This window comes from Bufo gargarizans, chromosome 1 (genome assembly GCF_014858855.1).
Source record: "Bufo gargarizans isolate SCDJY-AF-19 chromosome 1, ASM1485885v1, whole genome shotgun sequence".
NCBI classification, from domain to species: Eukaryota; Metazoa; Chordata; class Amphibia; order Anura; family Bufonidae; genus Bufo; species Bufo gargarizans.
In genome coordinates this window covers 352,136,494-352,160,022 of record NC_058080.1, presented here as the reverse complement: position 1 = coordinate 352,160,022, position 23,529 = coordinate 352,136,494, and the positions used below count along the sequence as shown (strand labels likewise).

The following is a 23,529-nucleotide window of genomic DNA, read 5'->3' as shown; positions in this document are numbered from 1 at the left end:
CAGGAGGGGGCGTGGTGAGAGCAAGACAGGAGGGGGCGTAGCTTCAAATAGCAGGCCAGGAGGGGGCGTGGTGAGAGCAGGATAGGAGGATGCTTGGTGAGAGCAGGACAGGGGGGCGTGGTGAGAGCAGGACAGGGGGGCGTGGTGAGAGCAGGGCAGGAGGGTGAAAATTCTGAGAGACATAATTTTTTTAAAGATTTTTCTTTAGACAAAGATTTATAACAGCTTGTTTTTTTGTGGGGTGAGCTGTACTTTTCATTGGTATTATTTTGTGCTACATATGACTTTTTTATTAATGCAACTATCAATCCACAATTAGTAACAACTCTTAATAACCGTTCTACTCAATTTCACTACTATAATCAACAACAAAAAATTGAGTACTACTAAGGTCCTTTAAAATATCACAATCTCTAATAAATATAATAAAATACACATCAGTTCAAGAATAACTATAGGGAGACTACTAGGTCACACCATCTACAAACACCCACCATAACAGATAGTATACTGCCTAGGTGTGAATATACAAGACTAAAGGAGAACCTGTTGGAAATTCAGGCTGCAGTTCGATATATTACGTTGATACAGAGGAAAGAATATGTGTGAGGCCAAATGAAATCCCCAACTTATCCTTTCTGGATTATCTTGGGCTTGACCACTAACAAAATGAATTTTTTAGCATCTTTTATTCCGCTTTATGGGAGATGGATGAACAAAATTCTTGTTTTTTTTTCTTCTTTATTTGGGATTCCCAATGAATGATAAAAAACATTACAATGTTATACTTAAGGGGCATTACAAATGTGATAATGCCAAGTTTGTTTTTTTGCCTTTTTTCCCCCACATAAGGCGACTTTCACACTTGCGTCTCAATTACCGGAATTAAACAGATCCGTTTTGATTTTTCACATCAGGATGCATTTGTTCCGTTATGATGCGGTTGTATAAAATCGAAATGGGAAAAAAACCGATCCGTCACTAAATACATTGAAAGTCAGGCTACTTTTACACCTGCGTTTTCCCTTTCCGCTATTGAGATCCATTATAGGATCTCAATACCGGAGGAAAACGCTTCAGTCAACTGGGACAAAACTGAACTCAAGGGAATGGAGTGCACCAGAATGCATTCTGGTGCACTGCATTCTGCAGCGTTTTTGAGTGCATCCTGGGATGCGGAGCAAGACGGATTCATCATGACTCACAATGTAATGTGATGGATTTGTTGTCTCTGACACAAAAGAAAACTGATCCGTCCTCCATTGACTTCCAATGGTTTTAGAGACGGATCAGTCATTGCTATTTTAGAGATAATACAACCGGATCCGTTTATAACGGATGCAGATGGTTGTATTAACATGACGGAAGTGTTTTTGCTGATCCATGACGGATGCAGGAAAAACACAGATATGAAAGTAGGTGGGTGACGGATCTGTTTTTTTAGGCTCCTAAAAAAAATTGATCCGTCACCATTGACTTACATTATTTTCAGTGCTGGATCCGTTTTTATGACCGGACACAAAACCTCAGCTGGCAGTGGTTTTGTGTTCCGTCACAAAACGGAATGCAGCCGGAGCGGAAGACATCCTGATGCATCCTGAACTGATTTCTTTCCATTCAGAATGCATGAGGACTAAATGGATCTGCTGGATCTCAATACCAGAAAATAACGTAAGTGTTGAAAGTAGCATAATAATGCATTGTATAAAAAATGCTTTGGCTTTTTTTTTTACTGACATTTTTATACAGTAAAAACCCCATATAAATTGTTTGTTTATGCAGTTTTGTGTAATTATGGTTTAAACATATATTGTGTGCCATTCTGATCTCACAGTACTGCAGTGCACTTCCTCCCTGGCACTCCTGTTCCCTGGCTCTATTCACTGCTTTTCTACTCCCCATCTGTACATTTCTAAATAGACAGGGTTACACATATGCAGCATATGACAGGCCTTGGCAGTGACTTGTCCTCAAGCAACACTGCCCTCATCTGGGGTATTCCTTGCCCCTTAAGAGGTTGCGACAAAATATGTCCCTCTTATAGAACAAGCAAATGTGACGCCAGTTGCAGTTAAGCAAAAAGGACATAGAGTCCCCTTTGTAGATGGTAGTGTTGCTACCCAGATGTAGGATTGCCAGAGTGGTGTAGAGTGGCCTACAATGTCTCTGTAGATGTTGTATGCACGTGTCACGGTGCTCCTGCCTGGATATCTTTGGATCCCAGACGTGGTGTAGCCGAAGCAAGTTCAAAAGGGATGAATAACTTGGAAAATGAAGGAATAATTGAGTCCAGACTTGTAGTAACGTAGAACACAGCTTTACTTTTCATAAACGGTAATCCTAACAGTTTCCAAATGGTATCTTGGTCATCAGCAGGTAATGGCTTATTCTGGCAGACAAACACTTCTGCAACAATCTCAGCACTGCTATGTATGTAGCTTTCTCAGCTATGCTATGTTAGCTGGGTTAAACAGGAACTTTCCTCTTCAGCTGGTACTTAGTCTAGCTTAGTCTAGCTGTAGTCTGTCTCCTTCTTTATCTTTAGTCCTGGGAACTTCTTCCTGGTTTCAAGCTATCTTAGCTTGGAGTTTAAGGCAATGCAAGCCCAGAAGGGGGACAAGCAACCATGTAGACTTCAGAGGCTGGGCCTCTGGGCCTAAAAGAGCAGACAGTGCTCTGCTAGCCAACACACAACCTCTCCCCAGGAGGGGGTAGGCTGGACTGACCAACACTAACTAACTCCTGCCTCTCTAAAGAGGACTGGAATAGAACTAGAAGTTCCTCTGCAGAGAAACTATCTCTGCACAGATTTGCTCCCACCTGCTGGTGAACCAGGCACATTACATGTTGACATTACATATGCATAGGAATAAATATACACAGTGAGAATGACATGATACAAATGTATTAGATGACACACTCTCAGCTTATAGGAGGTAACAACACGGTGCAAAAGAGTGGTAATGGCACTCTGGGTCCATACACATGACTTCTGGGTCATGTCTTATTTGTGGACATGTTACCACTGTGGCCAGTGATTGACTGCATTGGCGCACATGCCCCTTCCTTCTGGATGTTTACAGATGGAATTGAAAAAGAACCAGGGAGCCAGACATATGTGGAGGGGAGCAGGTGAGTATAAATTGAATAATATGAATGAACAAAATAATAAAGAGCAGTGTCGGACTAGGGTGCCTTGGGCCCACCAGTAAAATTTATTCTCCATGTACAGATACATGCAGATATTATCTACTCACACATTGTTAGGAAGCAGCAAGACGCTGAACATTATTGATTATGAGGAACCTGCAGTAACATCGAGAAAGCAGGTCCCTGATAAAAGAGGATATTAGTTGGCCTGCCTCTGTGCCTAAAAATTAACTCACCGACCAGATGCATCTATAATAATAAACTGGGAAATGTATTAAAAAATCTACCCAGTTCTTCAATTGGAATGTGTATAGCAGAAAAGGAGAAGGACTTCACGAGCGGCGCTTGAACAGATTCATGAGATTGTCACTTTGGCTTTAATGACCTGGACTTCTTTATTGTAGTTACAGACAAAACATTTTTTGAGCATTCAATTTAATGAAAACAACGAATAAACTGAAACAGGCTGTTTTTCAGCTGATCAAAAAGTTAGGACCACATGCCTTTAAAAGGCCAAATCTGTGCAAAGATGTGGATTCATTGTCATTTTCTGTCAGGTAGTCACAGGTTGTGATGGAAAAGGCAAAAAAACTCTCCCTTTTTGAACGTGGTCGGCTTGTTGAACTGTATAAGCAGGGTCTCTCACAGCGCGCCATCGCTGCTGAGGTGGGACGCAGTAAGACAGTCATTTGGAAATTCTTAAAGGATCCTGAGGGTTATGGAACAAAAAAGTCAAGTGGAAGACCCAAAAAAATGTCACCAGCACTGAGCTGGAGGGTCCAGTTGGCTGTCCGTCAAGATATTGGACGATCCTCGACCCAAATTAAGGCCCTTACTGGTGCTGACTGCAGCCCCATAACCATCAGACGGAATCTGAGACTGAAGGACTTCAAAAACAAAAAACGTCTTCAAAGACCTCGTCTCCTTGAACGCCACAGAACTGCTTGTTTGGACTTTGCAAGAGAGCACCAAACATGGGACATTCAAAGGTGGAAGAAAGTTTTATTCTCTGATAAGAAAAAATTTAACCTTGATGGTCTTGATGGTTTCCAAGGTTACTGGCATGACAAGCGGATCCCACCTGAGATGTTTTCTATGCGCCACAGTGGAGGGGGCGCCATAATGGTCTGGGGTGCTTTTTCCTTCAGTGGAACAATGGAGCTTCAGGAAGCGTCAATTTTGATGTAAATTTGTTTTCCCTTAGTCCTAACAGCAGCACAATTTGCCCCTGTGAAGCTGGTCAGGACAGGCGGAATTTTTATTGAACAAAAAATCTCTGCCAAGTATCATTAATTAATTGATGCCACCCCTATATAACCCGCCCCCTGCCTGGACGGGGTTGCTTTCTTAACAAGTAATTCACACAACCAAAAGGGTGGGAAATTTGTGTGCTGCTGTTAGGACTAAGGGAAAACAAATTTACGTCAAAATTGACGCTTCCCTTTCGTCCTAACCAGCAGCAGAAGTGGGGAAGTAGCAAGGACTTTACACAAATCTGGGAGGGCAAAATATTATGTGTGAACATATATACCAACAAATAATTTCTCTCAGTCTAAGGGAGCGCAGCACTTAGAACGGAGTATCCAAAGGCAGCTCCTTCAGCTCGCCTTGAATCTATACGGTAGTGAGAGATAAAGGTGTTCTGGGAACTCCAAGAGGCGGCAGCGCAAATCTGGTCTAAAGAATGGGCAGATATAAATGACGGCGGTGACAGATTTTGTGATAGAAAGGTCAAACGGATTGTGTCCTTGATCCACCTACTTAAAGTAGGCTTGGAGGCTTTAAGCCCTCTGTTTTTCCCTGAGTAGGCTAGAAGGAGATTCTCAGAACTTCTGAAGTCCAGTGTTCTGTGCAAATATATCTTTAGAACCCTTAGAATGTCCAGGGTGAGTAACTTTTCCTCCTCTGGAGACGTTGGAGCAGGGGAAAACTTTGGTAATGTTCTTGTCTGGTTAAGAATTGCGAATGAAGGCACCTTCGGCAAAAAGGTTGGCAGGAACCTCAACAGGACCCTGTCCTGGAGGAAAGTTAGGTATGGCTCTGCCACTCCTAGAGCTTGAAGTTCCCCAATTCTTTTAGCCAAGGTAATGGCTAATAGAAAGGTGACTTTGAGATATAGGAATCTCAAGTCTACCTCGTCTAATGGCTCAAAGGGGGGAACACACAACCCCTTTATCACTATTGCTAGATCCCACTCAGGGATCGGTCTCAGGATGCTAGGTTTAAGTCTCTGAGCTCCTTTAAGGAACCTCCTGATTAGGGGGTCTTGAGAAATCGGCCTACCAATACATGCCGACAAAGCAGAGACGTGAGCTCTGAGTGTAGATGGGCTTAGACCCTTGTCTAGACCATCTTGAAGAAACTGTAGGATCGCAGAGAGAGGAGGATCTGAGGGAACTACCTCTCTCTCAGTACACCATAGAATGAAAATTTTGTATATCCTGGAGTATTTCTTGTTTGTGGACTCCGCCCGGGAGTGCGAGATTGTTCTCAAGACCTCCGCAGATAACCCTCTAGCATCTAGAAGGGACCTGTCAATCTCCAGGCTGTCAGACTGAGCCTCCTCAGATCTAGACAGGGACCTGTGTCCTGATACACTAGGTCCTGTATTAGGGGAAGTCTCCAATATGTGCCCTGACTCATCTGCATGAGCTGGGTGAACCAAGACCTCTTTGGCCAGAATGGTATGATGGCTATCACTGAGGTCTGGTCTTGCTTGATCACTGAGGGATCAATACCCTTGGTATCATGGAAATTGGAGGGAACACATAAGCCAGCCTGAACCTCCAAGTTATGGACAGAGCGTCTATCGTTACAGGGTTGTCCTCTTTGTAAAGGGAGCAGAACCTGTTCACTTTGGCGTTCAAACGAGTTGCCATGAGATCGATCTCTGGAGTACCCCAATGCTGGACCATCCTGGAAAAGATGTTCTCGTTCAATGACCATTCCCCTGGAATGGGAAGGCCCCGACTTAGGCGATCTGCCACTACATTGAGGTCTCCTCTGATATGAACCGCCATTAGGTGGGATAGGTTTGTCTCTGCCCAAGTGAGAATTAGTCCCACCTCCCTCAGGAGAGTCTGGGATCTCGTACCTCCCTGTCTGTTTAGATAAGCCACTACTGTTGTGTTGTCTATCCAGACTCTCACCGCCTGACTGCGAATGAGAGGAGCAAAATGATTGAGGGCTAGTCTGACTGCTCTGAACTCCCTCAAATTGGAAGAGAGAAGTCTCTCCTGAGGACTCCAGGTACCTTGTACTGGATAGTCCTCCAGATGGGCTCCCCAACCTAGAAGGGAGGCGTCTGTGGTCAACGTAATCCAATGCGGTTGGATCAAGGACCTCCCATCTGTTAGGTTCCTCCACCACCTGAGTGAAGAACGGGCTTTTACAGACAGGGAGTTCATCCAATCCAAGTCCTTTGGCTTGCGACTCCATACGGTTAACACTTCTTCCTGAAGTGGGCGTAGATGCCATAGGGCCCATGGAACTGCCTCTGCAGATGCTGACATGTGGCCTAACATCCTCATGAGAACCCTGATAGGCACCCGTCTGTGTGGAAGTAGAAACTATGCTGCTTTTATTACTCTGTCTTTCCTCTGTAGTGAGAGGGACAGGATCATCTGTTGTGAGTCGATCACAAACTCTAGGAATGTTCTCGTGGTGGATGAGATCAACTGTGACTTGTCCCAGTTTATAAGCCAACCTAGAGTGTGGAGAGCTTGCTGGAGGTGAGTCTGCAAGACGACTGCGGAGGCGGCTTTTAGCAGCCAGTCGTCTAAATAGGGGACGACTTCTAACCCTAGAAGCCTTAAATGCGCTACAACAGGAGCCGCCACCTTTGTAAAGGTGTGCGGGGCAGAGGAGATGCCGAAGGGCAACACGGCAAATTGGTAGTGCTTTACTACACCGCCTATGGTCACCGCAACTCTGAGGTATTTTTTTTTTTGTGTGCGCTGGATGGATGGGAATATGAAGGTAAGCATCCTTCAGATCTATCGTCACCATCATATCTCCTGGGTTCAGGATGCTTAGAACTGAACGAATGGATTCCATCTGGAAACGCTTGTTTCTGATGAAATTGTTTAAATAGCGTAGGTCGATGATCATACGCCAATCCCCTGATGGCTTTGGGACCAGAAATATGGGAGAATAGACTCCCCAACCTTGCTCGCGCGGAGAAAGTTCCTCCAGTGCCCCCTTTTGTACGTACTGTCGTACTGATTCTTCCAGGATTAACTGGTGGGAGTAAAAACCCTCGTCAGGATAAACCTCTCTTGAGGTAGGGAAATAAAGTCGATCTTGTACCCTGATGTTATGACTTCTAACACCCATGGGTCTGGAATTTTTTTATTCCAAATGACTCGAAATAAACTTAAACGACCTCCAACTGGAGGAATTAACTGAGGGTTTGTGGCTGGAACAGCGGGTGGGGACGGAGGGCCATCGGGCTGCTGAGAGTCATGGTTCAGCCCTGCGGTTTCCACGACCGCGGCCTCTACCTCTTTTGTTTCCTTCAGGACGCCTCTGTGTCCTGTCTCCCCTCTGGAACCTTGCTGGTCTACCTCTTCCTCAACCCCGAAAGGACTGTTGAGGAAGGGACTTCCCTTTTTTATCAGCAAGGTCCTCCATTAAGCGATCCAGCTCAGAACCGACTAGTCTACCCGGCTCATAGGGAAGGGAGCAGAGGTTGAATTTCGACGTGTTGTCTGTTGCCCATGGCTTCAGCCACAAGGGGCGTCTACTGGCCGAGGAAAGTGCCATAGATTTGGCAGCTAACTTTAGCTGCTGCTGGGATGCATCAGCCAAAAAATCTATCCCTAACAAAAGGGTCTTGAACTGGTCCAGTATATCATTTCTGGCAACCCCAGAATCCAGCTCAGACTGAATTCTAAGAGTGCGGGTGCGGATGAAATTCGAGACTTCACTGCTGACGATAGCCACAGAGGCAGAGGCAGCAGCCGCAGTGTAGTTGCGTCTAAGTGAACATTCAGCTCGTCTGTCTAGGGGGTCTTTTAAATTACTTCCATCATCAGAGGGAACAAGAGTTCTCCTAGAAAGCTTAGATATTGCCATATCTACTTTAGGAGGTGGAAACCAACTCTGGGAGTCTTCCTCCTGTAGGGGAAACATTAACTTAAATCTTTTGGTCAGGACCGGACCTTTTTCCGGGTGTTTCCATTCCAAAGCCATCATTTTTTTTAAAGAATCGTCCACTTTGAAGGCCCTTGGCCCCCTAGAGGTGGATTGTGGAGCTTCCCCATGCTCAACATCCTGGTCCCTTGACCTGATGGAGCGAAGTAACCTCTGAGTTTTTCCGGCCGGGAAGAAAAATGCGCGTCCTCATCATCAGAGGAAGAATTCTCTTCTAAGGAGACGACTTCTTCTAACATGGGGACTGGCCCCGGAGAGGCCTCTCTAGGTCTCTTATTCGAAACCGCGCCTTATATCTGCGCGACGGAGGTTTCCATGAATTCTTTCATCCAGGAGAACATCTCCACCATAGTAGGTTCTGGATTCGCAGGTCTGGGTCGGCAACCTGGACAGCAGTGGAACTCAAATCCATCAGACAAGGGGGTGCTACAATTAGAACAAGCCAGATGTTTCTGCTTGTGCGTAGACTTCCCTAGAAATAGTAATAATAATACAGTTAATATAAATGTATTTTACCTTACCTTAGGAAAAAATTTACCTCTACCTTACCAAGAGAGGGCATAGAGCGATCGGGATTGGTCGACATGCTGGAGACACAGAAGACACCACTCAAAGCACAGGTCAGTTGCATACAAAACTGAATGCAACTCTGAGCTCTAGCACCTGGAGGTTTAAATAGGGCAGGGGGTCCCCCCTGCTCCTGCTCCCGCCCCACCCCCTGGAGGTACTAATAACCTGTTTGATTTTAATCAAACTAAGGGAACCTGCATGCACTACTGAGGGAAAGAGCCCCAGTGGAGTCAGCCTTCTTGTTTTATTATTTTTCGGAGCGCACGATCGGCGTCCGAAACTGGAAGTGATCCATGACGCACTTACGGTTTTACGAGTATGGCAGAGAGATGCAGTGTACTAACGCATCACTAGCCTGCGGCGCTGACGACAGTGCAGGATAAGGCTATGAGCATCGGAGGGGGAAGGAAAAAAAGGGGGGGGGGGGGAGAGAAAAGATCTCTAAAGCGGACGCTCCTCATATCCCAGCCGGATCCATCGTCTGCAGCAGCAGGCAGCGGACCTGTAAAAACAAACAAAAATGTAAAACACATTAACATACTCAACCCTGTCCAGGGGAGAAACTCCTAAAGGAGTTTAGCCTGTCCATTTCCAGTCCACAGGACAGAAAAAAAGCAACCCGGTCCAGGCAGGGGGCGGGTTATATAGGGGTGGCATCAATTAATTAATTAATGATACTTGGCAGAGATTTTTTGTTCAATAAAAATTCCACCTGTCCTGACCAGCTTCACTTGTGCTGCTGGTTAGGACGAAAGGGAAGTGCAGGGGTGTCAAACAGCCGCTGGCTATGTCCAGATGTTGCAGAGAGCATTCCTCATGACTGAGGGCCCTCGTCTGTGTGGTAACGACTGTTTTTTTTCAACAGGACAACGCTACAGTACACAATGCCCTCAGGACAAGGGACTTCTTCCAGGAGAATAACATCACTCTTTTGGCCCATCCTGCGTGTTCCCCTGATCTAAATCCAATTGAGAACCTTTGGGGATGGATGGCAAGGGAAGTTTACAAAAATGGACAACAGTTACAGACAGTAGATAGCCTTCTTGCGGCCGTCTTCACCACTTGGAGGAATGTTCCCACTCACCTCATGGAAACGCTTACATCAAGCATGCCGAAACGAATTTTTCAAGTGATCAACAATAACGGCGGAGCTACTCATTACTGAGTTAATGTTTGGAAGTTGGATTTCCTTTTTTTTTTTTTGGGGGGGGGGGGGGGGGCATTATTTATTTATTTATTTATTTTTTGGTGTGGTCCTAAACTTTTGATCAGCTGAAAAACAGCCTGTTTCAGTTTATTCCTTGTTTTCATTAAATTGAATGCTCAAAAAATGTTTTGTCTCACTCCCATTTCTTCTTGTTGCATGTTGAACCTCTACTTGGAACCTTGTTAAGATCCAGCCATGCTAAATATGATTTTTTGCCATTTTTCTAATGATCTTAAACTTTTGATCAGGACTGTATATTGTAGGAAGGCGCAAGGGTCCGTCATTGACGGAAGGTACGTGTCACCGAGGTTCCTGGCCTCAGTGAGATAAGAACCGGTAATTTTGTGTGTCAGCAGCAGCTAGTGCTCGCTGACACTGTTTTACTTAGTGTGGCTGTAAAGCCAATCCGGTCCGGTTCTTATTGGGAGCAGCCAAAGAGCAGGGTGGGTAGCTGTTCCCCACATACAGACTAGGTTTTGGGCTGGGTTTAAAAACCCAGCCAGCTGCTCAGCTGGGTGTGGTATGATCCTCCAAGTGATAGTGGAGATGTGGGAGCTGAGGAGATCCGCCATACTGCAAGGCTGAGAGCTGTATGAGAACCGCCCGCTGGGAGTCAGGCGCCCTAAAGCCTGCTGTGGTCTGCCAGGTGATTTATGTTATTTTGGGAACTCTTGCTGTGTGAACTAACACCAGGACCCTGTAAAGCATTGTTTTTCTTTTCTGCCTTCTCTGTGTGAATAAACACTGGACTTTTGTTTTTTCAACCGTGGTCTTGCCTCTATATTGCGTCCGCTTACCCTGCCTACCAGAGTAAATCCCTACAGTTGGTGACTTGGAGCGGGCAAGCGCAGGGAGGCTGGCGTGATCGCCAAAATATTTTTGGTTTGCACACAGGTGTATGTCGTTTATCAAACCTGCTAGATTTAAACCTGTGTCACGTGACAAAATAGAGGCTGTTTTGGAGGCTAATCTGCAGCAGCAAGAGACCAACCTGCAGCAACACTAGGCTAATAAGCAGCAGCAAGAGACCAACCAGTTGCTGCTACATGTGATGGCTTTGCAAACCGCAGGAGCAAGCCCAAGCGTCCACGATGCCCACAAAGCAGTCTGTGCAGCGATCCTTAAGATGACACCCACAGATGACATCGAAACATACCTGGCGATGTATGAGAAAGTGACCACCAGGGAAAGGCTGCCCCTGGACCAGTGGGCTGAGGTCATTGCTCCTTTCCTGGCATCAGAGTCTCAGCGCGTGTATTTCGATTTGCCGGGCGATCAAGCGGCCGACTAGCCAAAGGTAAAGGGGGAGATTTTGGCAAGACTGGGGGTGAATGTTCTGGTCCGGGCCCAGCGGGTGCATCAGTGGGAGTTCAACCCGGCTGAGCCCGTGAGACCCCAGTATTATAACCTGCCCAACCTGTTGCAAAAGTGGCTACAACCTGACGTGCTGAGCCCCACTGCTATGCTGGACCGGTTGCTAGCAGACAGGTTCTGGAGGGCTCTGCCACCCCCTCTCCAGCAATGGATTGGCCAGGTCTCTCCAGGTAATGTGCTGGAGATGGTCGACCTGGTGGAGCAAGATGAGGCTACCCAGAACTTACAGGGGGGTTCTTTTGGGAGGGGGCACTCAAATCCTGTGTCCCTCTGCCCCGGACCCGGCGACTGGTGCCCACCAAACCTGCCCGGGATGTGGCCCCTGTGGACCCAACTCCAATGGACTGCTGGTGGTGTAGGGAGCCTGGCCATGTTCTAGTGGACTGCCCACAGCAGGGGGAACCCATGGACACGAACTAAGGCTTCCGTCAATCATTATATGCCAGGAAACTGTGTGCCGTGGGTGCTCCGTGGTCTCTGAAACACCTGTGCCAGGTGGAGGTGGGAGACACTCCAGCGGAGGCTCTGTTGGACTCAGGGAGTCTGATTACCCTACTGCTATGGTGTCTCTGTTCTTGGTTTCCGGCAGGTGGGCCCACGAGGTGGCTGTCGCAACAAACCTACACTATGAACTTATAATAGGGAGAGACTTCCCAACACTGTGGCCAGTTATGAGAGTGACTGATGCCAATGAAACAGGGGTAACCCTAGCACAGGGCCGTTTCTAGGGGCGGGCGGGCCGGGCGGCCGCCCGTGGCGCTGTTAGAAGGGGGGGCGCCGGCAGGGGCCCCCTCTTGTCGTTTCTCTGCCTGTTATTACTCTTGTGCCGTGCGCCCCCCTGGCTCCCTCCCTCTGAGATCTCGCCTGCCCTGCGCCCGAGTGCTGAGTCCTCTGTCCGTACGTACCGAGTCCAGTCACTCAGCTCCGGTACGTGCGGTGCGGGCAGCACTTACTGACGTCACGCGCCTGCTCTTCCCACTAGGCGGCGCAAGCGTGTGACGTACAGTGAGTGAGTGAGCGCCGCACTGCCTGCCTGTTACCGCCCGCCCTGAGCCCCTGAGCAGAGCTGATTGCTGAAAAGAAGCCTGCTGTGAAGATCCGGGACAGTGGGTCGACTCGGGTGCAATGTGGTTAAATTAAACACATTTTTTTTTTTTACAATGGGGACAGTGACACTGTGGATGGTCTGTGGGGGGGGACATTAATTGCAATGGGGGGCGGGGGCCACTGTGGGAGACATACAAATGGGGGCCACTGTCACTGTGGGGGACATTAAGTTTAATAAGGATCACTATGGACATTATTTAAAATGGAGGCTGCTGTGGGTGTCATTATAACTATAATATCTGATAGGCCTAGTCCTGAGCTGAGTTATATTACCCTGCCCATGCCCTGTATAATAATGTACCCATCCCTGATACCCCTTAGTTATAAGGGGTATCAGGGTACATTATTATACAGGGCAGGGTAATATAACTCAGGACTAGGCCTATCAGACATTATACAGTTATAATGACACCCACAGCAGCCTCCATTCTAAATAATGTCCATAGTGATCCTTATTAAAAATAATGTCCCCCCACAGGCAGGCTCTGCGGGCGGCGGCGCTCACTCACTGTACGTGACGTGCCGCGGGTGGGGGGGGGGGGAGTTTTTTTGACACTCGCCCTGAGAGAAATTTTACCTAGAAACTGCACTGCCCTAGCAGAATGGCCCGGCTCAGGGGGGAGACCAGAGCCCTGGGAACCTGAGTCCGAAGGGCTAAGTGTGATGGTGGGAAACATGGAGGACTTGCCACGGGTCCTGAGCTGGCAGACCTCAATGTCTCCGGGGATATTTTTGGTACCGCCCAGCACCGGGACCCAACCCTGTCCCGAGCCTGGGAAAATGTATTAATAGAACCACAACAACCACGGGCAGAGTCGGTGTTCCCCCATTTGTGGTTCATCAGGATATGTTGTATCGGGTAAATCAGCTGCGAGGTGAATCCATTGAACAGTTGGTGGTGCCCCAGGCTTATAGCAAACTCGTGTTAGAGTTAGCCCACCAGCATGTTCTCGGGGGTCATCTGGGAATGCAGAAAACACATGACCTGATACTAGAACAGTTTTACTGGCGCAGTGTGTTTAAGGAGGTGGACGAGTTCTGTAAGTCTTGCCTGACCTGCCAGGCAACTAGCCCCCAGCACCTTTTTCGCAGTCCCTTGGTGCCTCTCCCGATCATAAAGGTACCGTTTAAGCGAATCCCTATGGACCTAGTAAGCTCAGTACCTAATTCCGCTAGGGGACATCAACACATATTGATTGTCCTTGATTACGCCACTCGGTACTCGGAGGCAGTGCCACTGTGACATACATCAGTGAGACTTAGAGCTAAAGATCAAATGGAAATGTTCTCCCGAGTGGGGTTACCTAAAGAGGTCCTGACTGACCAGGGGACCCTGTTTATGTCCAAGGTCATGAGGGAACTCTGCGTATTAAACCGTTACGGACGTCCGTGTACCATCCACAAACGGACGGACTGGTTGAAAGGTTTAACAAAACTCTAAAAACCATGTTAAAAAGGGTGGTGCCCAAAGATGGAAAGGATTGGGACCATTTTCTGCCCTATCTCATGTTCACAGTGCGAGAGGTGCCCCAGGCCTTTACTGGGCTCTCACCCTTCAAACTGCTATATGGCAGACATCCTCGTGGTTCGTTGGACTTAACGAAAGAGGCATGGGAACAACAATAACCACTCCGCATAAAAGCTTCCTTGAATATGTTACCAAGATGCAACAGCGGATAGAGACCGTTTTGCCTCTTGTCAGGGAGCATACGGAGGCCGCTCAGCAAGCCCAGAGTCTGATCTATAATCTGCAGGCCCGGGTCTATATCTTTAACCCAGGTGATAGGGTTTTAGTTCTGGTGCCGACCGTGGACAGTAAGTTCCTAGCCAGGTGGCAGGGGCCCTACGAGGTACGTGAAAATATTTAAGAGGTAAATTACAAGGTACACTAGCTGGGGCGAAAACCGGAGCAGGTTTACCATGTTAATTTACTAAAACCTTGGAAGGAAAGGGAAACCTGTACGGAAGACAGCCCGCAGCCGGGCTTTCTAGTGCAAGAGGTTCCGGCTCCTCTGTCTGATGCAAAGGAAGTGGTTGCCACAATAAAAATTTCTGACAGCCTCTCCTCTAAACAGGCTCAGGAAACCAGGGAGTTCGTTAGTCGGAACACGGATGTGTTCTCAGACCTCCCTGGACGCACTTCCGTAATCCAACATGACATTATCACTGAGCCTCAGGGAAAAGTCTGATTAAAGTCATACCGGGTACCCGAGGCTCGGCGAAAAGCCATCTCGAAGGAAGTGCAGCTCATGTTGCGGCTTGCCGTAAGTGAGGAGTCTAAAAGTGAGTGGGCCAGTCCTATAGTCTAAATTTTTAAGCCAGGCGGGACGTTACGATTTTGTAACGATTTTCAGAAATTAAACGAAATATCTAAGTTCGATGCTTATCCCATGCCTCGGGTAGATTAAGTTATTGAGAGGTTAGGCCAAGCCAGGTATTTTTCTGATTTGAACCTCACCAAAGGGTACTGGCAGTTACACTTGATGGAGACTGCCAAAGAGAAAACTACCTTCATTACACCAGAGGAGCTGTACCAATATAAGTTGTTACCCTTTGGCCTGCATGGCGCCCCTGCCACTTTCCAACGTCTAATGGATATTGTACTTCGTCCACATCGGCGGTAAGCTTCGACTTACCTGGACGATATTATCATTCACAGTACCGACTGGGAAAGTCACCTGCCCAAGTGAAGGCCTTAGTGGACTCCCTTCGAAAGGCGGGACTAACAGCTAACCCAAAGAAATGTGCGATAGGGTTAGAGGAGACTAAATACCTTGGGTATGTCATTGGGCGCTGAGTCATCAAACCCCAAGTAAGCAAAATAGAGGCGATACGGAATTGGTCCCGACCTGCCACCTCTAGACAAGTAAAGTCGTTCCTGGGAATGGTGGGCTATTACATGAGGTTTGTCCCCCATTTTGCCATTTTAGCGGCTCCGTTGACAGGGCTCTTAAAGGGACAGAAGTCCGTGATAGTCCGCTGGAATGACCAGGCGGAAGAGGCTTTCTCTGCTCCGAAGTCGGCCCTGTGTGGGTCCCCGGTTTTGGTGATGCCCGACTTCAAGAGGGAATTTGTGGTACAGACTGAAGCCTCAGAAGTAGGCCTCGGTGCGGTACTGTCTCAGGAAGTCACCGAGGAGGAGCATACCGTTGTCTTCCTCAGGCGTAAGCTCACTCCATTGGAGACCCGGTTCAGTATAGCGGAGAGAAAGTGCCTGGCCATCAAGTGGGCACTCTCTCCGCTATTATCTGTTGGGGAGGAAGTTCTGTCTGGTGACCGATCACTCCCCTCTCAAGTGGATGAGCCAGGCCAAGTTCACAGTAGAACACAGGGCAGGCCGGTTACAGGGAAATGCGGATGCCCTGTCCTGAGTACACTGTCTGGTGTGTGTTTACCCCCTCAGGGTTGAACAAAGGGGTGAGGTATGTAGGAAGTGCAAGGGTACGTTATTGACGGAAGGTACGTGTCAACAAGGTTCCTTGCCTCGGTGAGATAAGAACCGGTAAATTTGTGTCAGCGGAAGCTAGTGCTCGCTAAAAATGTTTTACTTAGTGTGACTGTAAAGCCAATACGAGCCAGTTCCTATTGGGATCAGCCAAAGAGCAAGGTGGGTGGCTGGGAGCTGAGGAGATCCGCCATACTGCAAGGCTGAGAGCTGCATGAGAGGGAGTTGGGAGTCAGGCACCCTAAAGGCTGCTATGGTCTGCCAGGTGATTGATGTTATTTTGGGAATTCTTGCTGTGTGAACTAACACCAGGACCTTGTAAAGCATTGTTTTTCTTTTCTGCCTTCTCTGTGTGAATAAACACTGGACTTTTGTTTTTTCATCCGTGGTCTTGCCTCTGTATTGCGTCCGCTTACCCTGCCTACCAGAGCAAATCCCTACAATATTTAGCAGTCGCTGCCTCTGTTTTTTCTGGACATAGTCTGGTTGAGATGCTGTGTAGTGCAGGCAATTCACCTGTTCCCCTGTGGTCCATTCTGTACACACTAGACCACCTTAATAAAGATATAAACCTCAGCCCAACTCAGCCCTTTATACAAACACCAGACCCCAGATGAGTACCTTGGAAGCAGTGAAAAAAATTCAGAAACAGGGAAATGTGAATATGTAGAGCCTCAGCAAGATTTGCTGGCTGACCCTATCCTTTGGAAATTGAAAACAGTGTGTGTGTGTGTATATATATATATATATATATATTTATATATATATATATATATATATATATACAGTACAGACCAAAAGTTTGTACACACCTTCTCATTCAAAGAGTTTTCTTTATTTTCATGACTATGAAAATTGTAGATTCACACTGAAGGCATCAAAACTATGAATTAACACATGTGGAATTATATACATAACAAAAAAGTGTGAAACAACTGAAAATATGTCATATTCTAGGTTCTTCAAAGTAGCCACCTTTTGCTTTGATTACTGCTTTGCACACTCTTGGCATTCTCTTGATGAGCTTCAAGAGGTAGTCACCTGAAATGGTTTTCACTTCACAGGTGTGCCCTGTCAGGTTTAATAAGTGAGATTTCTTGCCTTATAAATGGGGTTGTTACCATCAGTTGCGTTGTGGAGAAGTCAGGTGGATACACAGCTGATAGTCCTACTGAATAGACTGTTAGAATGTGTATTATGGCAAGAAAAAAGCAGCTAAGTAAAGAAAAACGAGTGGCCATCATTACTTTAAGAAATTAGGGTCAGTCAGTCCGAAAAATTGGGAAAACTTTGAAAGTGTCCCCAAGTGCAGTCACAAAAACCATCAAGCGCTACAAAGAAACTGGCTCACATGCGGACTGCCCCAGGAAAGAAAGACCAAGAGTCACCTCTGCTGCGGAGGATAAGTTCATCCGAGTCACCAGCCTCAGAAATCGCAGGTTAACAGCAGCTCAGATTAGAGACCAGGTCAATGCCACACAGAGTTCTAGCAGCAGACACATCTCTAAAACAACTGTTAAGAGGAGATTGTGTGAATCAGGCCTTCATGGTAGAATATCTGCTAGGAAACCACTGCTAAGGACAGGCAACAAGCAGAAGAGACTTGTTTGGGCTAAAGAACACAAGGAATGGACATTAGACCAGTGGAAATCTGTGCTTTGGTCTGATGAGTCCAAATTTTAGATCTTTGGTTCCAACCACTGTCTCTTTGTGCGACGCAGAAAAGGTGAACGGATGGACTCTACATGCCTGGTTCCCACCGTGAAGCATGGAGGAGGAGGTGTGATGGTGTGGGGGTGCTTAGCTGGTGACACTGTTGGGGATTTATTTAAAATTGAAGGCATACTGAACCAGCATGGCTACCACAGCATCTTGCAGCGGCATGCTATTCTATCCGGGTTTGCGTTTAGTTGGACCATCATTTATTTTTCAACAGGACAATGACCCCAAACACACCTCCAGGCTGTGTAAGGGCTATTTGACCATTAAGGAGAGTGATGGGGTGCTGAGCCAGACGACCTGGCTTCCACAGTCACTGGACCTGAACCCAATCGAGATGGTTTGGGGTGAGCTGGAACGCAAAGTGAAGGCAAAAGGGCCAACAAGTGCTAAGCATCTCTGGGAACTCCTTCAAGACTGTTGGAAGACCATTTCAGGTGACTATTGACTTTGATGCCTTCAGTGTGAATCTACAATTTTCATAGTCATGAAAATAAAGAAAACTCTTTGAATGAGAAGGTGTGTCCAAACTTTTGGTCTGTACTGTATGCTTTGGGTCGTTATCATGCTGAAAGATGAAGTTCCTCTTCATGTTCAGCTTTCTAGCAGAAGCCTGAAGGTTTTGTGCCAATATTGACGTGTATTTGGAATTGTTCATAATTCCCTCTAGCTTAACTAAGGCCCCAGTTCCAGCTGAAGAAAAACAGCCCTAAAAGCATGATGCTGCCACCACCATGCTTCACTGTGGGTATGGTGTTCTTTTGGTGATGGTGGGTATGGTGTCCTTTTAGGTGATTGCGCCAAACATATCTTTTGTTATTATGGCCAAAAAGTTAAACCTTGGTTTCATCAGACCATAACTTTTCCCACATGCTTTTGGGAGACTTCAGATGTGTTTTTGCAAAATGTAGCCTGGCTTGGATGTTTTTCTTCGTAAGAAAAGGCTTTCGTCTTGCCACTCTACCCAATAGCCCGGACATATGAAGAATATGGGAGATTGTTGTCACATGTACCACACAGCCAGTACTTGCCAGATATTCCTGCAGCTCCTTTAATGTTGCTGTAGGCCTCTTGGTAGCCTCCCAGAGCAGTTTGTTTTCTTCTCATCTTTAAATCAATTTTGGTGGGACCTCCAGTTCTTGGTAATGTCACTGTTGTGCTATATTTTCTCCACTTCACTGTGTTCCATATCTAATGCCTTGGAAATTCTTTTGTACCCTTCTGACTGATACCTTTTAACAATGAGATCCCTCTGATGCTTTGGATGCTCGCTGGGGACAATGGTTTTTGCTGTGGGATGCGACTAAGAAAATTTCAGGAAAGACCAACTAGAGCAGCTGAACTTTATTTGGGGTTAATCAGAGGCACGTTAAATGATGGTGAGGTGTATGCTGACTCCTATTTAACATGATTTTGAATGTGATTGCTTAATTCTCAGCACAGCTACATCCCCAGTTGTAAGAGGGTGTGCACACTTTTGCAACCACATTATTTTAGTTTTTTTGTTTTGTTTTCTTCCCTCCACCTAAAAGATTTCAGTTTGTTTTTCAATTGAGTTGTACAGTTTTTATAGGTCAAATTAATGGTGGAAAAAGTTCTGAAATTATTCATCTTTCTCTCATTTTTTTACATCACAGAAACCTAACATTTTAACAGGAGTGTGTAGACTTTTTATATCCACTGTATATTGTACATGTGCATGGTGACCAGATTACGTTACTGCTGTACACATTCCTGGTAGTGTTCATCATATACTTCTATCCTGTTTGTGTAAGCCCTAGGACCTCAAATAATATAAGATAAAAATGTACTATGCTGTGCCCTATGTTAGATATGCCACATGCTTTCACTGTGCAATTTATTTATGCATCTTTCTAAAGATCTTCCCTAATTGATGGAGTACACATTTTAAACATATGACACATATGAATATCCAACAGATGCTAATGATGGAGCAAGTGGAGAGACACTACCGGAAGAAAACTTGGATATACAACAGGCCATCATTCAGTCTCTTTCCCTAAATGCAACTTCAAGCACCAGTTCTGCCAATCCATGCCTTCATGTCATTGTGAAATATGGAAATCTTGAACAACAGAAGGTAAAGTAAGCCAGATAGTTACTACTTTATAAAAGGGTTCTCTGGGGCAATAACATTGGTGTGCTTCCAAGCTGCAGTACCATATATACTCATTTGCATAGATAGTATGAATACAGACAAGTATACTATGAGAGATACTCAAACACAATTGCTACCATCTCAATTACTGTGTTTATTGCATCTACAGGTGAAACTCAAAAAATTAGAATATCGTGCAAAAGTCCATTTATTTCAGTAATGCAACTTAAAAGGAATTGCATTAATGCAGCTTAAAATTTGAATTTTGTGAAAAGGTTTAATATTCTAGGCTCAAAGTGTCACACTGTAATCGGCTAATTAATCCATACCCCCTGAGCAAAGGGTACCTCACAATTGTGACTTTGGGGTTTCATAAGCTGTAAGCCATAATCATCCAAATTATAACAAATTAAAGCTTGAAATATCTCGCTTTGCATGTAAGGAGTCTATCTCTATATGTTAGTTTCACCTTTTAAGTTGCATTACTGAAATAAATGAACTTTGCACGATATTCTAATTTTTAGAGTTTCACCTGTATGTAACATAGTAACAGTTTATGAGGCTGAAAAAAGACATCTGTCCATCTCGTTCATATGTCTATTTTATTATGTGCTGTTTTCCTCTACACTTATTGCCTTATTACCCGTCCATTGCATCCTCTCCATATGAGTCCCTCTGTTCTTACCACACCCATGCACAGCTCACACGCATTATTCACCTTTTTGAATCAGCGTGCGGCACAAAAAGCACAAATCTCCTCATTATGCAGTATCATCCCACAGCCTAGATTAACGGCGCCGCCCCTCTGCTATGTCAACGTATTCATTCAAGCCACACACCTGGAATCTTCAATTCGTCTGTCTGAAATCTCGCGCAGGCACAGTACTGCCTACTGCTTGCGCCTGTGCGATCCAACCGCTCCTGGGCACCTGCGGGCGCCATAGCCGTGGGTGGCTGCCTGCTTCTTCGTCAGTAAAGCTGATCGCGGACATTTAGCCCCTTAGATGCCGTGGTCAATCCTGACTACGGCCTCTGAGCGCGCTGAAAACCGAAAGTATTCGGTTGTGCTCTGGCTCCCCCGTGTGGCGAGCCGGAGCGTGTATGCAGCAGTCCCTGTCTTTATAAATGACAGGAGGCTGCTGCGGCCCTTGCCTGTAATAGCGCTCCATAGGAAAGTAGTGAAATCATCATAGATTCCAATGCAAGTGGAATCTCTGATAATAGCAATCTAATGATTGCATGTTATAGTTCCCTATGGGAACTATAAAAAATAATAATAATAAAAAAAAAACATAAAAATTCTAATCGCGCCCCTTTTCCTAAAATAAAAAATAAAAATAAAAAAAAAATACACATCATGGGTATCACAATGTGCGAAAATGCCATAGTATAAATGTATAAAAATCTATTCCCCATACGGCAAATGGACGAAAAGCGTCCAAATGGCTGATTCGCTTTTTTTGGTCGCTTCATTTTCTACAAAAAAAATAAATAAAAAGTGATCAGAAAGTCATACACACCCCAGAATGGTATCGATGAAAAGTTCAGATCGCCCAGCAAAAAATGATGATTTATTTTATCTGGTAGTATAGGAGTGCGTGTAAGATAAAATAAAATAAAGCAAGGAATGATGATATAAAAGAATATATTTATTATATCAAGAGTTGATCAGGATGTCTTATATACATGTATCCACTGCAATATCTATGTCCCATTTGGTTTTTTATGTTCATCTTATGGGATTTTTCATGATTTTTTTATGTTATCATATGTACATTTTTACATTTTTATGTCATCATACAGGGAGTGCAGAATTATTAGGCAAGTTGTATTTTTGAGGATTAATTTTATTATTGAACAACAACCATGTTCTCAATGAACCCAAAAAACTCATTAATATCAAAACTGAATATTTTTGGAAGTAGTTTTTAGTTTGTTTTTAGTTTTAGCTATTTTAGGGGGATATCTGTGTGTGCAGGTGACTATTACTGTACATAATTATTAGGCAACTTAACAAAAAACAAATATATACCCATTTCAATTATTTATTTTTACCAGTGAAACCAATATAACATCTCAACATTCACAAATATACATTTCTGACATTCAAAAACAAAACAAAAACAAATCAGTGACCAATATAGCCACCTTTCTTTGCAAGGACACTCAAAAGCCTGCCATCCATGGATTCTGTCAGTGTTTTGATCTGTTCACCATCAACATTGCGTGCAGCAGCAACCACAGCCTCCCAGACACTGTTCAGAGAGGTGTACTGTTTTCCCTTCTTGTAAATCTGTCATAGAACCATGAACCAGACGTACAACAAGAGATAAGTGGAAATAAGAAGGCTTTATTGAAAATCAAGCTGTGAGGCAAAAGTCCAAACGGATGGCTAAACCGAAGCAGGGTCTTGCGAAGCCAGAGGTCAGGAACCAGAAGGGTAGTCAGACGAAGCCTGGATCAGGAACCAGCAGGGTAGTCAGACGAAGCCTGGATCAGGAACCAGCAGGGTAGTCAGACGAAGCCAGGATCAGGAACCAGAAGCAGCAGCAGTCTTAGAAGCATGTGAACACAGGAGGACCAAGCAAGGAACTGAAGCCACAGACCTCCTATATATATATGAGCTAGGCATCCAGCTCCTCCCAGTGGGAAGGAGAAGCCGCAGGGTGGGAGGCTACAAGAAACCCAGAAACCAAGATGGCCGCCAGCACATGTCAAACGAAGGAGAACAGCAAGAAGGTAAGACCATGACAGTACCTCCCCCTCAAGGGCCCCTCCTCCGCGGAGTAAAGAACGGTTTCTGAGGGAAGCGTGCGTGGAAGGCTCGGAGCAAGGCAGGAGCATGGACATCTGCGGAGGGAACCCAGGAACGCTCCTCTGGACCATAACCACGCCAATGGACCAAAAACTGCACCCGACCGCGGACCAGGCGTGAGTCCAGGATATTGCTCACCTCATACTCCTCACGATTGCCCACTTGGACCGGACGAGGCCGAGGAACCGAGGAAGTGAAACGATTACACACCAGTGGCTTCAACAGGGAGACATGAAACACGTTGGAGATCCGCATGCCAGGAGGAAGCGCAAGGGCATAGGCTACCGGGTTTACCCTGCGAAGCACTCGGAAGGGACCAACAAAGCGAGGCGCCAGCTTGGGAGTGGGCACTCGAAGGTTGAGGTTGCGGGTGGACAACCATACGCGGTCTCCGACCTGGTAGGAAGGAGCGGGCGCTCGTCTGCGATCAGCCTGGAGTCTCTGGCGCTGCGCAGAGACCTCAAGGGACCTCTGGATCTGTACCCAAGAAGCACGTAGGACGGAAAGGTGATCCTCCACAGCCGGAATATCCTGGGGAGAGAATACCTCCGGTAACACGGCAGGTTGGAACCCATAATTGGCCATGAAGGGAGACGTCCCAGAGGAAGAGTTCACCGCCGTGTTCCTGGCAAACTCAGCCCAAGGCAGGAGGTCAACCCAATTGTCTTGGTGATCGGAGACATAGCAACGAAGGAATTGCTCCAAGGCCTGATTGGATCGTTCTGCGGCCCCATTGGACTGAGGGTGGTAGGCCGAGGAGAAAGAGAGATGAATCCCCAACTGGGAGCAAAAGGAGCGCCAGAACCTGGACACAAACTGACTCCCCCGATCCGACACAATCTCCTTGGGCAAACCGTGCAACCGGAAGA

General features: G+C 46.1%; 1 protein-coding gene across 3 annotated transcripts in view; it reads left to right on the top strand.

Annotated features, from left to right (window-relative positions):
* LOC122919628 (protein mono-ADP-ribosyltransferase PARP14-like) overlaps positions 1-23,529 on the top strand; it is a 185,419-nt gene that overhangs the window by 60,391 nt on the left and 101,499 nt on the right. For all 3 annotated transcript variants that reach the window (XM_044268765.1, XM_044268781.1, XM_044268773.1), the window contains one exon: positions 19,667-19,827. In XM_044268765.1, coding sequence (XP_044124700.1) covers positions 19,667-19,827 — 161 coding nt within the window. The remainder of the gene's footprint in view (positions 1-19,666; positions 19,828-23,529) is intronic.